This window comes from Gallus gallus, chromosome 3, assembly GCF_016699485.2.
Source record: "Gallus gallus isolate bGalGal1 chromosome 3, bGalGal1.mat.broiler.GRCg7b, whole genome shotgun sequence".
In the NCBI taxonomy this organism is placed as follows: Eukaryota; Metazoa; Chordata; class Aves; order Galliformes; family Phasianidae; genus Gallus; species Gallus gallus.
In genome coordinates, this window is record NC_052534.1 from 49371510 (window position 1) to 49388155 (window position 16646).

The following is a 16646-nucleotide window of genomic DNA, read 5'->3' on the forward strand; positions in this document are numbered from 1 at the left end:
TTGATACAGGACGGTTCTTCTGCAGACAGAGCTCAGGACAAATCCCATAAACAGTCAGGCTTCTCTACAGCGAATCTTTGTATAGTGAATCACTGACCAATGCCTAGTTGTAAAGGTGCTGATCACTCAAAGCTGCCATATTCATAACTTCATAATTTATGGAGTTGCTGCATTCACTGGGCAGAGGGGTTCCCTCTATTCTTTTCTACACCCTCAACACATGTGTACTGTCTTGACTTTTTGTAGTAGCTCTATGAGCTGGTTTAACATATGAACTAATGAGACACTGAATCGGAAAACATTCTTGTCCGTTCTGGTCAGCATGATGCTTACTGTGCAGCTAAGACTGAATATTACTATCATTTTTTTCACACTGTGCGGGACAATAAGAGTTGATAAAAATCTTCGAACACAATAAATACAACAGTGAAAAAGAAACAGTATAAATTAAACACTTGTTACCAGATTATGAGATACATCAAGCCGAATGAGTTAGATTATCAGACCATTATATGACAACTGCATTCCAACAAAGTAAAGCTAAGCATGAAAATAATTCATGGGTATACTTTTAAGCCACTGTAAATGAATAACAAAAAATAGGCTACACATCTCACTCCTATCTTCTCAAACCCGTCTTGAAAGCCGTGAAAGCATCTCATTAATATTTTAGAGCTTTTTTCATTTCTGAAGACATTAAGAATTGGAAACAAAGGTACCTTTTGGATACTGAGTAATCAGGACCACATTTCCCACCTACGTTCATTAAATCGGGGCTTCCTGTGAAGCACTTGTAAAGGAAGTTATTACTCACTGCTCTTGATTTTCACACAGTGCAAACAATTGAGAAAGCCTCATTTACACCACCCAAAGGTGTGGTGCAGTAGGAATGATGGAGACTGGGAGCTGCCTGCAGGACTGGGTAAGAGCACCATAATAAAATAGATTGACTGCAAAATTCCTAATTTCAGAAGGTCACTCTCATTGCATAATAAGCACACTATCAAAATATATATTGATATTTCCCTCCTTTTTAAGCTTTTAGGAGATCAGTGTGTATATGGTGACACTGTTTGGTACTGTGAGCAATACAAGGACTTAAGCTCCTTGCCTTAGCTGCAATGTATCTACGACTGGCTGAACACTTGCCTCATGGAGTGCCCTGCATTTTGAGCTCTCTCATTTGAAAGCTGTCTCATCTGTAATAGGCATAAGAATGTTGTGCTAAGGATAACCTGACAGCCTTCATCTGTGATTCGTGTGGTCTAATTGCTTTATCTATGAGCACATGGGATTACTTTACTGTAACTGTCATGAGCTGCTGATAAATGAAGACATTGTTACAGCATACCACATCACAGTAAAGCGTAACATAGCAAAACATAACAGAGCAAAACAGCCCAAACCATATTGGACCTTCCCAAAACAGACTAACAGAAAGACTTGCTTGGACTTGCACTGAGCTAAAATTACAAAGCAAAGTGGCATATTCAACTGACTGTTACAGCAGGAAGCCATGATAGAGTAGTAGTCTCCTCTCACAGGCTATATTTTCTTAGTTTCACTCCCTCCCCGGCAGCACACATAGAGTTAGGGCTCTATAGGGTTGTCTAGCTCGTGAGCACTCCCTCATATTTCAGCAAGCACAGGTCTGGCATCACTGGAGGGAAGAGCCAAGCTGCTTTAAAGGAAGCTGCTTTGGTAGCAGAAGCTACATAGCTGTGTTAATGCATCACTCGCTAATTTACTTTCTTTCTCGTTGATGAAACTAGGCGAGTTATTTTGTATTTCTGTATGGAGAAGGATTATGCAGCAGTCATCTTTAAGATGTCTGAGTATCCGTAAGTGTAATTTGTAGTATCTAATACTTGGTGTTAGGATTTAAGATTTTCTTAACATTTTATTGCTATTCCACCTCTCTACCTGCAAATTCCCTACATATGTTTTGTACAGAAATTTTCTGATTTCTAAGAACTCGTTGCCATTTGCTTACAAAATAAATAATGTATGAAAATTGAGATTGTATGAAAAATATGAAGCATTTCATCCATGTTTTATAAACAAGGAGCCCGAAGACAAAGCTAGCACAAAAAACATAAAGATAAGATAGATTCAGTATCAAATCAGCTTGTGTTACTTTGATTTATTCTACATTTAAAAAAAAATAAGCTGAGATTAATTAACACAGTAGAACAGCACAAAGTATTCAAGGCACACCAGTCGTCTAAATTGTATTTTCATCTATTTTGCATCACCAGAGCAGTGCAAAGCAGCTGAAGCGCAACAGCATGCCCAGCCCCTACTTTGGTTTAGAGGACCCCTGTTAGCCTCAGCCTGGGTTTTGTGGTGGTTGGGAAGAAGCAGCACTGCAGACCATGAGATCATTCGTTGTGTGCTTTAAGTGCTCCCGTAGTTCCCTGCCACAGTTACACTGCATGGCTGCTTCCTTTGTGCACATTAGAAGCAGTGGCAGTGCCAAGAGAAACCTTATGAGAGCAGATACTCAACTTTGGGCAGAGGCACCCACTTTTTTCAGGCAAGAGGTCTCTGAAGCAATATGCCCATGGGATTGGCTGTCACACAGCCCTGTGCCTCAGTTCCACTTGGCAGTACCTGCTGAGGGGCAGAGCTGACAGGCTTCCATACCTTGGGAGAAAGGAAGCACCCCTCAGGAGCCTGCAAAGCCACTCACACAGGCCTGCTTATAAGCCTGCATCATTATAGCCATTAGCTATAACCATAAATAGATAAACTTAATTATGACTTAATCTATTCATTTGTTTTTATACCCTATGCACAGGCTTTTAATTAATTAACAATATGGAAAGTCTGATCACATTATTTCATTACCAGGACTTCTTAGGACAAACAAGAGGTCAATAGAAATGCTAAATTTCTTGTACGATTTCATTTTCAACTAATTTTAAGCCAAGCTAATTGGCACATTAATTTTATGTTCTTAGAGAATTCTTTATATATTCACAGAACAAGCACTACAAATACAATGAGGATAATATTTTTCATTAAGAACACCAGATTTGAGACATTGGTATGAGTGCAAAAAAATCCATAGCTGACAGCATGGAGATGTGATCAGAAGGGAGCTAATGGAACTGCAACCAATACCTCTGTGAGAGCTGATACAGTTTTATATAGTACACCTTGTGAGTACCCACAGGAATCCCCACGAGCTATGTATTTAAAGACGTGTATGAAGCGTACAAGTAAGAAAGTGGTTTCATTTACTCATTACAGGAGTAGAAAAATGTTTAATCTCATTAATCTTACTGCAATTTTTTTTTCAAGCTTATGCACTTTTTTAATGACGGAAAGTTTATACACATATATATGTTTGCTGCTTATATACGCATGCATAAATGTACATACACGTAAATGCCATTTATTAGTGGAAAACCATTCTCATATTTCATTTAAGATTGGCTAGAGTCTGACTGACTGCCATCCCCTCTATCCTGTCTTTGTAATAACGCCACTTGGTCCCTTCCTCCTTTAAACTCTTGGGATTACAGCACCTGAAGCCACTAGTGGGTTTGTTTGTTTGTTTTTGGGTTTTTTTTGGTGGGTTTTGTGTGTGTGTGCGTGTGTGTGAAAGATTTCTCAAGTTATCTGAGTTTCTACTGCTCTCCACCTGTCCACAGTTTGCTGTGGATTGTTCCAATCTGCACCCATGGCTGGTTTCTAGATCTTTGGGTCCACGTTGTGCCTCTGTAGCTCTCTAGTCTCTTAAATTACTCTTGTGATGGACTCAAGTGTGGCCTGCCAGTGAGATCAGGGAAGCTCTCTGCTACATCAGTCTCATCAATATCGATGCTCCACAAGCATGATTCAACCTCAGAAGCAGTCATTGTGTCACAGGTCCTTCCAAATCAATTTGACTTTCTGGGATATTTAAACTTTACTTTTGAAACTATGCCCACTGTTCAGTACGCATGTTCCTTAAAATGAACTTTATGCAGAGGAATTACTAGTTAATCCCAGCGTGCAGAGTTCACGGATATACATCCCTTCATGTGCACCTTCCATTTTGTGCTTAGTATACTTCTTGAAAAACGCTGTAGTTTGAAAATAAAACATTTTATCTTCTGTTTGTGGTAAGGAGAGATTGGATTAGGATGGGAATTTTTTGCTGTCAGTCAGACTTCATTTTCAATCAATAGTGCAGGGAGGTAATTTTCAGCAGACATTTCAGTGCCTTTTTGAAACGAGTTCATGGGTTTGGGGCAATTTTTTTGTTTGTAAATGTCCACGTGGAATAACAAGAAAAAGAATGACTATTCTTGTCTATAGACTCCAACATAAAGACCAAGGGCTTGAGATGGCCTCAGAGCCCCAGGCAGCTCTCCTCAATTAGTGTTGGACAAAGTGAAGGGACCCGAACCGCTAGTGCAGGACCTGCTCTGCTGTGAGGACACTGCCAGCACCTGCACAGGCACAGGGCGTGCCTTTGTCACATACGAAGGCTAAGGAGCACCTAATGAAATTATCAGACAGCAGGTTCATGGCAAACAAAAGGAAGTACTTTTTCACACAAATCATAATCAAATTGTGGCGCGCACTGCCACAGAATGTGGTTGAGACCAAAGTATAAATGGATTAAGAAAAGGGAGTAGAGAAAGTCAGGGGCTTATTAAATATGATGGTCTGGAAGCAAGCTCCAGTTTAAGAAATCCCTATACTACAGTTTGCTTGAACTTGAAAACATATAGCAGGAAAAAAATCACAGCATACCAGTTCTGTTCCTTATGTTTTTCTCCCTTCGGTATCTGCTAATGACCACAGTCAGAGCCAGGATATTGGACTGGATGTCCAACTCACTACTGCAATTCTTTTGATCGTACGCTTTTAATCAAATTATGTTCCTATTTTGGCTACTTGGAAGGATCTAAGGCCTTGATTGAGAAAGGCATTCAGTGTCTGCCTCTCACGTATTTTAGAGAGGTCCCTCATGGCCTTCAGCTATGTAAACTTATCGGGGTGGGGCATGCGCATCTTTTAGTAGGACTTTCCTTACTGTGAGTATACAATTAAATGAAAATAAATATTTGATAATGGGGATAACAGCGTGTAATACCATCTCTTTATAAAAGTCAAATGATTTCTTTGCCTAACTGGCCTGAGTCGCAGGAAGACTCCCCAGTGATTTACGTAAGGACGGTGACACTCACATCCACTGATTTGAATAAGAATTATCCTCTTTTAAAGAACTCCCCAAATTTGCAATGCATGTATATATTACATTTGTGGAAAGCTATTTATCACCTGTTACCTACAACGGTACTGCCAAACGATACGCAACTCATTCACATTTACCTAGCAGGGTGTTTGAGATTTCATCCATTTTGCAAAAGCTGCAAACCTATAACGTGCATCGGTGAAAACTCAGATACAGAATCAAGGAAACCAAATATTGAAAATCCTAAATGCCTCTCTGCCAGTTCTCAGCCAGGCGGTGCGGGTAGGGTTTCCTCAGGAATCAACAAGAGGCAGCTATAAATTGTGCAACACGGGCTAGACAGACGAGCAAGCGAGGCAACCTCAGCCTTCTTAACTGCGGGCGCTTTCATCCCGAGTAGAGGTTAGGAACCGCGGGAGCAGCAGCAGCAGCTGCAGCAGCACACCGCGGCTTTCGGCGGCTGGAAGGGCGGCAGCATCCCCCGCCCCGCCGGCAGCCGGTGTTTCCCCGGGCGCAGGGAAGCCCCACGCCGCCGTGCGCTGTGCCGGTGCCAACACCGGGAGCAGCCCCTGCCCCGCCGGCCGCGCCCGCCACCTGCTCCCGCCGCCGTGCCGCCCCCGCCCTCCGACATTTCCCGGGGAGGAAGGAGGCCGGGGCCGGCGGATGGCGATGCCGCAGGGCAGCGCGGGCGGGGGCGGCGGGTGCCGCCCGGGTGCCGCGGAGGGCGGTGCGGCCCCGAAGGGCGGCGGCGGCGGCGGGGGCTCCCCGGTGCGAGACTGGGGAGAAGGAGGGATAGGAAAGCAGCTCTTGCGTTCAGAGCAGCCTCACGCCGGCTCCTCGGATTGAAATATTAATTGCATTAATAGCAATAATCACACCCCCACTCCCCCGCCAAGCAGACCCGCGTTACAAGAGGGAAGGTCAAGAGGAAAGGCAGGAGGAACGCTGCCTCACCGCGAGCCGGCGGCTGTCACCCCGCCGGCGCGTGCCCACGGCTTTCCCGGGGGCGGCCCTCTCCCCCCGCCCGAGGCTGGGCGGCATCGCCCGGCGCGGCGCATCCCCGCGGCATCGCCCGGCGGATCCCCGCGGCACCCCGGGCACAGGCAGGGGGCTGCGGAGGAGGGAGCGGGCAGAGCCGGCGGCACGGTTCCCCACCCCTTTGTGCACCGCGGGCACGGAGCCGCGCACACACACACACACACACACAGAAACACCACCTTGCAGCCTCGGCGCCGCAGCCGCCCGTTGTTGCACACACACACGCACGCACACTCACACTGACATACAGCCGGTCCCCTCGCTGAACGCATTTTCGGCTGCACTCCGCTGTCCTCCATCCATCCTCTTTCTCTCCCTCCCTCCCTCCCTCCCTCCTTCTCACCTCCCTTCCTCCTCTTCCTCTCAACCCCCCCGCGTTTTGTTGTTTTGTTTTCTTTTCTTTCCTCTTTTTTCTTTTCCCCCCACTCCGCGCATCACTCCAAAGCAGACATTTTGATGCCATTTCACCGCGGTGCGGGCTCAAACACAAACGGAGCGCCTTACCCACCCCCGCCCGGCTGCGTGCAGTTGGCGCTCAGCGATCCCGAGAAGGGCTGCGGCGGTTCGTCCCTAGCGGAGCGGGGCTGCTGCCATCCGCCCAACTTCAGCACCCACAGCCGGCACGGAGCGGAGACGGCGGCGGGCGGGGAGGAGGGCGGCAGGAGGAAGGAAGGGCGGGAGAGAGGCAGGCAGGGAGGGGAGGGTGCGAGGAGCGGAGGCTGGGAACCTCCGCACATGCGCTCTGCCACCGCAGCCCGGCGGCAGCGGGAGTTTCCCCACTCGGCCCCGGAGGGTGAGTCACGGCCCGGCCCCGCCGCGCTGCGCTCCCGCTCAGCTCTTGTCCCACGTTGTTGTGTCCAAACGGGGGAAAAAAAAAATACAGAAAAAGGTTTACAGAACGCTGTCCAACACTTGTAGTGTAGGTGAGAACGATGCAGCGATGTAGTGCCTGAATAACTTTTGGATGTCAGGCACCTGAAGCACAACGCCTGAATAAAGAACCGGCGTGGATCTGACAGTGGCGACAGCACCAGTCAAGAGCGGGGTGTTGTGAAAATCCGGCTGCAAATCCCGAATCCTGCCAGATATTGCAACTTATTTTTCTCCTCGCTTTCCAAAATCCACTTACCAAATTTTCACTCAACGGAGAACATGATTTAGCCTCCCTGCTACGCCTTACAAATCTGGAGCCTGATACACCTCAAGGCAACAGCACTGGATTTGTATTTGGCATCTGGATCCTGTCAAATCCTGCCATGGATCCAGAAATGTTACTATCTCAAGAGAGAATGCTTTGCTGCATTTTCCACCTGGCCAAAGCAATCTTGCAAGGCGCTACAAGAAGGCTGAGGGCTGGATTAAGGTGGTAGCACACCTTGCTGTCAACCCCCATTAATTCTCTTTACAACACTGATCTAGACACCTGTGTATCCCATCAAGATCTCAAAACAGTGCTGTAAAACCTGAGCCCAGAACTGCATGCATAGTAGGGCTGAAATTAAAAGGATTGGGAGCAGTCCTGAAGGGAAACCATCACTTCTATTTGCTTCTATCCTGATTCTCATGGTGGAGAAGTCCAAGAACTGGAATGAATAACTCCACTTGATACCAAAGGTTGTTGACTAAGTGAAGACGCTTACCTTATGTTATGTTTTTCTCTCTTTAAGTTTCCACAGTTATTTTTTTTTCATTATGTCTCTTCTGTGGCTTACAGCTTGTCTCCTGGCAAATAGATGCCTCTGTGCCTGGTCTACCTACAGCCTGCTCTTGAGTTGCTCAGCCAATTTAAAATAACTGGAGTAAGAACAATGGATATTTAGTTTCGCTTTTAAGCTTTTGGTTAGGGCTTGAAGAAGACCTTCAGGGCCTGATTTTTTCTCCCAACTATGCCAATTGTCTCAATACAATTCTACCTACATGTAGAGTCTTGCCCTTGGATAATGAGACCACTGTTAGTTACATCCCCAGATAAGGATGTAGGTGTAACTTGACATTAAGCAACCAAGTGAATGGCAATTTGGAACTGTTTGTGGAAATAAACACACAAACAAACAACACAATAATTAGGAAGTGTTAAAGGTTTTGAATGTGCTTCTAACTCATCTTCACTGTTCACAAAGAGTTAAATGGAAGTTAAAACTTCCTTGTTTTTAGGCAGTCCACACCCTGGATTGAAGTAGGGTATCCCACCTGTCTAGAATATAGCAAATGTAAATCAGATTTTCTGATCCTTCAAGAATCATAGAATATCCCAAGGTGGAAGGGATCCACAAGGATTATTCAGTCTATCTCCTGGCTCCACATAGGACCATCCAAAATCCAAACCTTGTATCTGAGAGCGGTGTCAAAGACTCCTTGAACTCTGCAACTTGGGGCCATGCCCACTGCCCTGGGCTGCCTGTTCCATGCCCATGGCTCTCTGGTGCAGACCCTTTCCCTAACCCCCAGCTGCCCCTCCCCTAACACAGATCCATCCCTTGGGTCCTGTCGCTGTCACAGAGAGCAGAGCTCAAGGCTGCCCCTCCGTTCCCTGTGAGGAGCTGTAGGCACCTCAGACTCTTCTGCTCTGGGCTGAAGAGAATACAGACCCTGGGAGACATTCAGAAAAGAGCATGCCTTGCTATCAAAAATTCAGAGCATCACTGATTAATGTGCTTCCCAATGGTAGGAAACACAATTCATAAAAGCTACTCTTTTTAGAAAATATTCCGAGCCTTGTTTAACTTACAGCTCATATACTGGAGTTTGCTGACTTCATACTGAAGGTGGTAAGCCTTCAGAGCCTGCTTAATATTGCGACAACAGTTTTATTCAGACAAAGCTATGAAACCCACCAAAGCAGGTGTCTTCTCCTATAGATTTACATTTATAGGAAATATATTCAGAAATTCAAGCTAGAACAGTGAGTAATGAATATAAATAAATGAAATAATTTTATCCACCTACTAGAAAAAAATAATAATTTCGATTTTAAAATTTCATGTTAGAAAACGCCATGCTTCAATGGTTTAAATGAATAAAAGACTTCAGTTTCCTGTGACTCTCTTGATATTTCCCACAGCCATTCCTATTTACTATAGTTTCCTGCCCTGAACCACTTCCTTGCTGTTCTTTAAACTCCTGTATATAAATACACTTACTTCAAAAGCTGTTCAGCCACTCTGTTCAGACCACTGGCTAATCTTTGTGCCTATTATAGACCTCTGCAATTGTGTTCAATGACTTTTTTTTTCCAGGCCTTTCTATCTTCTCTCCCTAGCTCCTGTATCTTGTTCCATGCTTCTTTGGATTTCTTAACCCAAACAATTTTCCAATTACCATGTATTCACTATTTCTTATTTTCAATCTGTTGTTGATTTTTCAATGAATTGTCACTGACTTTTTAGACAAATGGGATGAATGGAGCAGTGCATTATAGAAAAACTTGTAAAAATCTAGAACGCCGTGTACACGAGAAGGCTTTCTAGTACAAAGATTGCATGTAAATAAAAAACATAAAGACAATAAAATACACCAGCTTTGTGATCTCTGACATCAAGATTCCTATTACTTTAATGAAAATCTTGATGATAATTGGTTGACAGTATAACTTCAGTAAATTTCATATTTTACCTGCACAATACAAAATATTTATTATTTGCCATGGTCATGAACTCTTCAAGATTACATTCTGTAGTCTCTGCTCCTCTTCAGCTTAAGAAGAATCACCGGCTGTAATTAAAACAAATCATTATTCAAAGCTTTAAATTAATCAGAAAGTCGTGACCTTATTTCATTTCCTCAGCATAGGTTCAATGTGACACAAAATGAATTTGTGTCAGAGTCTCTAAAATGTGTCTGAGACTCTGATAGTATATATTATTTTCTCTGTAAAAAGCAGTATTACAACAGCTTACATAGGTCCCATCAGCTAGGCAATGAACTGGAAAAATGCATTGTAATGACAGAGGTGACTGGATATTTATGGATCGCCTCATGCAAAATACTAACTTGAATGTTTCCTATCCATGCCCATACAACACCGTGATTTTTTACAGCTGTGGCTGTTTTGAACCATCACAGTTTCTAATGCTTTTTGATACTATTTGAGTTCAAAGAATTAAATAGGCCTTTCTATGCTGCAATAGAGAAAAGAAGCCCCAACTCCTCCTTCTTGGCATAAGCAAATAAGTTGAAGAAGTTGACTGTTTGGATGAAAGACAGATTGCAAAGGTGAGTAGAACTGCAGAATTTTAGTGTTACAAAGATTCATTTTTGCAGCAGCAATAGACTGAACAAACTTGGAGCTTGTTTTTGAGAGTCCAGTTCCAGATTTCCCCAAGCAATGCCTATAATTTGTCTTTTCGTATGCAGAAACAAAGGCTTCAGAAGTCCCCCTATTAAAGAACTGCTCTTTGCAGATGGCAGTGCACTTGTAGCTCTCAGTGCAAGACCCAGAGATAATGACATCTTGTTTTGCAGCTGTTTCTGTTAACTTTGGCTGAGCAATCAGTATTTCAAAGGCTGGTATTATGTGCCAACAGCCACCAAGCCCCTAAAGTCTGTTGACTCAAATGGGAAAAAAAATGTCACTGGCACTAAACTGAAGAAACCAGACTGAAATACAGAGCTGGTGTCTTAGATAGCTTCCTGTGGGCTTGATCTGCCATTGTGGCTCCTTCACCAAATATATTCCTCCATTACATGCTAGACAAAGATTCCTTGCACTATTCCTCAAGCAAAATGCATTTTATCCCCCTTCTGCATGTGCTAGAGTGAATGGATTTTAAAAGGTTGCTTTGCACAGAAGTGGGAGATAGAGATTTACGTCAGTAACCAAATGATTTGAGCAGTTTACAGTGAAACAATTCTGCTTTTTAAAGGGAAGTGAACAGAAAGGACTGGGAGACAGTAAGTAATTTTTTTAAGGTTAGTAGTCACGAAGTCGCTTTATCTCCCAAGAAATGACACTTGGGTGGCCAGAATTACGTACTATTTTGAATCTATCTGTTTTTAGTAAATGTTAAGCCCTGAGAGATGAATTTTGATAGGTGCAAAGTTGATTGTCATGATCAAGAAGGCACAGCTCATTAAATACCGATTCTTACTTAGCTTGCTGATCCACAGACTGTGTTTCTCTGTTGTGGTGTAATCCTAAACCTTTGTTTTGTATCAATAAAAAGAGAGCAATCAAACTTTATAATTTTATCCTGAGTCAAGAAAGCTTTTGAACACATAGTATGTGGGACTTAAATATACATTTTAAGATAATTCCATAATTAAGAAGTTGAGTAAGTATTAAAAATACTTCATTTTTTTCTCAAATGAGACTTTGTGTTTTCTGTTGTGCTGTAAATAGTTTATAAATTCATATAGCTTAATTGAGTAAAATGAAAGCACAAAGTCTTATGCTTTGTACATTCTGTTTTTACTTAGTTTATTTCATATTTCCATGGAAATCATAATTAAACTCAAGTAAAAGGTAAGAGTGCAAATAACAATTGGTAAAAAAAGAAGTCCCTCTACCTCATAAAACAGCAGTGATTATATGTGTTTGTACTTTGGAAATTAAAACAAACAAACAAACAAACAAAAAAAACATTGTTAGACTTAAAACCTCCAAGCATTTGAAACCAGAAAATATGAGTGAATGTAAGCAGAAATCTTCAAATAGGTAAATATTTTAGGTGGCAATATATACATAAATATAGAATGAGGTAGATGTGCTGGAATAAAACTGGGTATTTCATTTCATGGATGGGTCTGTATAGTATCTGTTATACATCATAAGGTAGAAGCAGTGTATCCAATATAACGTGAAAAAGTTAATTTTGTGTCCAGTAATTTGTTCATTTCTTTTGTAGCATACACAGTTCTTCTGTTAGAGTTCTTATCAACAACCAGAACTGGACTTAGAGAGACACTCTCAGAATTCCTGAGAGGACTGAGGAGAACTTTTTTTCAAGTAAAACCAAGAAAAGTACTAACATGTATCTGGAAATAGAGAGTGATGATATGTCTTGTAAAGTTGCTTAATTTAAATGTGGCCCTCTCATCTATCCCCACTACATCTGGCAGGAGTTTACTAACTCAGCTCAAAGCCCAAGTTTCCTGCCTCACGCTGACATCAGCCACAAGCTGGTGTTGGTGGTTTGTATATTGCTACAGTCCCAATGCACATGCAGGGGTCTCAGACAGCAGGGTACTTCTGTGTGTTTGAGACCCATGGCTGCACCTCAGCCCACCAACAGTGACTCAGCTTTGATTCTTTTCCTGCTGACCGTGTTGACTTCAGATGTCAGCACCACAAGCCCCAGCGAGAGCACATCGGCATCCTTGTTTCACTCTTTGTCATTTTATGTTGAAGAATGCCCTCAAAGTTGGATTTTCTTGGCTAGGAATCAGCATCAGATGGCTGTCTGGATAGATTCCTTACCACAAACTAGATACCTTTTTCCTCTTTTGCCCAGAGAAGCTGTGGATGCTCCATTCCCAGAGGCATTCAGGGTCAGGTTGGAAGGGGCCCTGGGAAGCCTGATCTGGTGGGGGGCAGTGGGGTTGGAACTAGGTAAGCTTCCCTTTCAAGCCATTCTGATTCTTTTTCTTGGATCACCTCTACAAGCTGTACACTTCACAGGTACCTCTGGTCGTGGTGAATCTCAAGGCAGTGGTGAGGACACTCTGAAAGAAGCTGATGTGGACAGACCTTTGCCTGTTCTCCCTGCCTGCCATAGCACAGCTGTCCTCCCCCTCTGAGACGTCTGTTCCTCTAGATGAAAATTGTTATCTTAACTGGCTGCCCTTCCTCTCGTTCGCCAACAGATGGAAGCAGAGCACTCCCTCTCTGGTGTCAAAACTACCTGTGCCACTTGGAGCACTTCAGGTGGAGAAAACTTTTGGTGATGCCATTTGGCACGGCTGATTACTCAGCATTCACAAACACACTCCTGTTTGGAGGATGTCTAGTCTCTCCACCAGCATTTGTATTTGCATGTAGACAGCACTATTCTCTTGTTGGTATTTGCTATTCCTCTTTGCAGTGTAATAAGCAGAAAGTTTCTGAAGTGAAGCTTTTATACAGTCACAGAGAAGCAACGCAGGGTGACTGAGGTAGGTAATCAGTGGCAGATGTCTCAAAGAGTGGCTAAATTTTCCTTGTGAAAGATGCCTCAAATATTCTGCAACAAATCATTTTTCTGTATTTGTTTTCAAATGGATAATAAATAAAAACATGAACTTCATTCTTTGTCTGACATCTACAAATAATTTCGGATATTTACTGCGTTCAAAGTACTTGCCAACAAGTTCTGCAAAATCTATCTGCTCTGATTGAGAATAACTGCCAGGAAAACCAAAATTGAACAGCGATTTGTCAAAGCAACACTAGAATTACCTTTTTGTTTTCAATTTAAATTTTCTGCAGGAAAATGGAACTTTTTTTCTGTAAATCAAGGACTGATTTTCCTGTCAGATTTTCCCATGTGATCAATTTAGCCTTTGGTCTGCAAACATGTAGCTGGATGCAAACAATGGGAGATGAGGATGTCTGCGACTTCCACTTCTTTCTTACAGTGCTGCTCAACCTCTCCTACCAGATACACCATCTGAAAATTTCTGATAACACTCCAGTGACTGACTGTACAGTGTTGCTACACTCAGCTCAGAATCAGCATAAATTCTCAGCATAAATTCTGAATGCTCTTGCATAGCTTGCATTTCCCCATTTCTGCTCCTTTTCTCAATTGCAGGTGTCAGGGTTTGTAGGATCTATTCTGCTTCCTTTTCCTTGCAGTCATTTTTGAGGCATCCCCAGGCTGAGAAACATGGATGTACATATGCTCCACTCACAAATGTAGGCTGCATCAGGCCCAGTTCAGAAGAGCCACTGAGGCTTTCAGAGATTTGAGACAGGCAAAAGAAAGTGAGCGTAGGTCTGATGATTTGCAAACTACTGACTTGAAAATATGCTGTTTCGTGCAAAATGGCTCTTTTATAGCTCCATTTGGACTTACTTAGCCTTTTGTTTCTGCTATTATCTCTCACAGTTTTACTGTTTTCTTACTTTATGGCTCCTGCACTCTAACTAACAAGAGAGTGGTGGTAATTTATTTCAACTATGTATGGTTTTAAATGTAGCCAAGTCCTGAAGCAAAGGTGTATCAACCACCCTATTCAGACACTTTGGCCATGACAGCTGCATCAGGACTGAGCAGACAAGTGTGGCAGTTGGCTCCCGTGCTTTCCGTTTTCATTCTACATTTTTAGGTCAATTTCACATCCTAAACTTACAGTTCATTTAGAAGAGAATAAGAGGAAAATTTCTGCTTTTTTCTTTTTTTTCTTTTTTTGCACAACTGAAAACATTAACATTCAAGTATGCCACAATTATGCCATCAGTGCAGATTTTAAGACCTTTTGTGAATTTGTCATTCAGCTAGGCAGTGTGATTTAATGGGCTGAGCATGACTGGAAACTGAGATGCTGCATGTAGCTACTATTCATATACGGTGATTATGTACCTGTCAAAACTCACTTCCGTAAGGAGACTCCTGGATTAGCCTTTATTTATTTAAAGACTTTTACACTATTCTAAATTTATTTAAACATGATAAAGCAATTCTAAAATTATACTGAGGCAGCCACCTAAGCTCATTATTTCATCCTTAGTCTCCCTCCCTCAAAATTTTTCCTATATTTATTATTTTCTGTTGCTTCTGTGTTAAATTACCATCCTCTCTTTCAAGCAAGACTCTTGTCTTTATTTTCTGAAGTACAACATATGTCTACATCACTAAAGGGAAAGAGCTTGCCATTGCGTCAATTGTTTAATATTGCACTGTCTGACAGTCCATAAACACAGCTACAATATCATACAGAGAAATGTGGACTGGTACTCTTTGTTTTGGAGAAATCACGGTGAGCACTTGAAATGAAATCAGCCGAAAGCCTCTTTCCCTTTTGAAACTGTTGGCTAGAATAGACCCTAGGGTATGCTACTATACATCTTGAGTTATTCTATTTAACACATTTCAGTGGTCATTTCAGTTTGAAGATAACATGTAATGAAAGATAACTGACAATCTCAAGGAAATTTTGTTCATGTGAACTCATAATCTGCCCACCAGTTTCTTTTCCTTTCCCTCCATGAAACACAACACCTTGTCAAGCTTAGTTTGTCTCAAAACTAAGAAAGATAGCATTATGAACAAGATGCAAACAACAGAATTGTTTGCGTATTTAAAAGCCCAGCTTTTTAAGATTAGTCACATGTTAGCTAAACCTGTTCAAAGCCTCATAATTCAGTAAATGGCTTGTAGCTAACACTACCTTGTAAAATGCTAGGGCCCAATAAACAAGATGAAACAGAGTCTTTTTGAGAAGAATGATATCATTGTTTTCAGGAGTATTTTAATGCCTGTCACAATTGAGAAAGCAGCAGACCAGAACTTGAACAGCAAGCTTATTCTGAAGAATGAATGTTTAAAAATGGCACTCTCTAACTAAAAAAGTCTGTTTCCCAGACATAATCAGAGCTATAGTGGTGGGAAAGCATCTGGAAATTTAATCACACTAAGGAACACTACAAAGAATTCCTAGAAACTACTTTATGAATGAAATCCAAGGGCTTGAAATAAAGTAACATCAAAGCATCTTAAATGATAAGCCTCTTTTATGCTAACCAACTGCCATGTACAAGATTCAAGCAATGCTTATGACCCATGTGTTGTTAGAGGCAGGTAGACAAGGTTACCAATGTTAAACTAAATCACTTTTCAGAAATGACTCATTTTTCTCAACTGAGATACTTCAAGCCTCTAATTTTTAGAGAAAAGGCAATAGTTTGCTCATGAGTTTTGGAAAGGATAGCCTTCTAGTAATATCTTAAGTTGGTCACTCAAACTCATTCATCATTTTTTTAAAGTTGTTTTAAGTTTGATCTCAGTTGCAATGCTATTAATTCAAAAAGCTCATACCAATTTTAATATAATTCATTGAGCAGCTGGACTATCACCATTTAGGTAAGGATAGAGTTTTCAGGACATTTTAGATCCTATAGGCAGAAATTTGAAAATATATCTTTTTTGTATAAATTCTTCAGTAGAAGATGATATGATCTGTGAAAGGTGAAAAAAATGATTCACACAAGTGGTAGGCCATTCTTTTCATAGCCCTTTATAAATTAAAATCTTGGGTAAAGCTGTCCTTAAAGTTATACAAGCTCACAAAACTTCAGTTTCAAAGGCACTCATCAAGCAAATTTCTGGCTCACAGCAGAGTAGATGAAGATGCAATTTAGCCCACTGGGACTGGGAAGGCCCAGTTATCATGCTTTTCCTCCTGAGAGCACAGTGAGATCTACTCAAGTTAGACACTGAGCTGCATTCAGATACTCTTCTGTTCATTGATGAGCACCATCTCCCCAGCTATGAACAAC

General features: G+C 42.0%; 1 protein-coding gene across 7 annotated transcripts in view; it reads right to left on the reverse strand.

The window, feature by feature from the left end:
* Nucleotides 1–6992, reverse strand: part of RGS17 (regulator of G-protein signaling 17) — a 69571-nt gene extending 62579 nt beyond the window's left edge. For 2 of the 7 annotated variants that reach the window (XM_046938457.1, XM_046938456.1), the window contains exon 1: nt 6471–6549. In XM_046938457.1, coding sequence (XP_046794413.1) covers nt 6471–6535 — 65 coding nt within the window. In that variant the 5' untranslated portion in view covers nt 6536–6549. Of the gene's footprint in view, nt 1–6470; nt 6550–6736 lie in introns of those variants that run through there. The other 5 variants (NM_001396150.1, NM_001396149.1, NM_001396151.1 and 2 more) reach the window with 3 other exon arrangements.
* Nucleotides 6993–16646: the final 9654 nt, after the last annotated feature.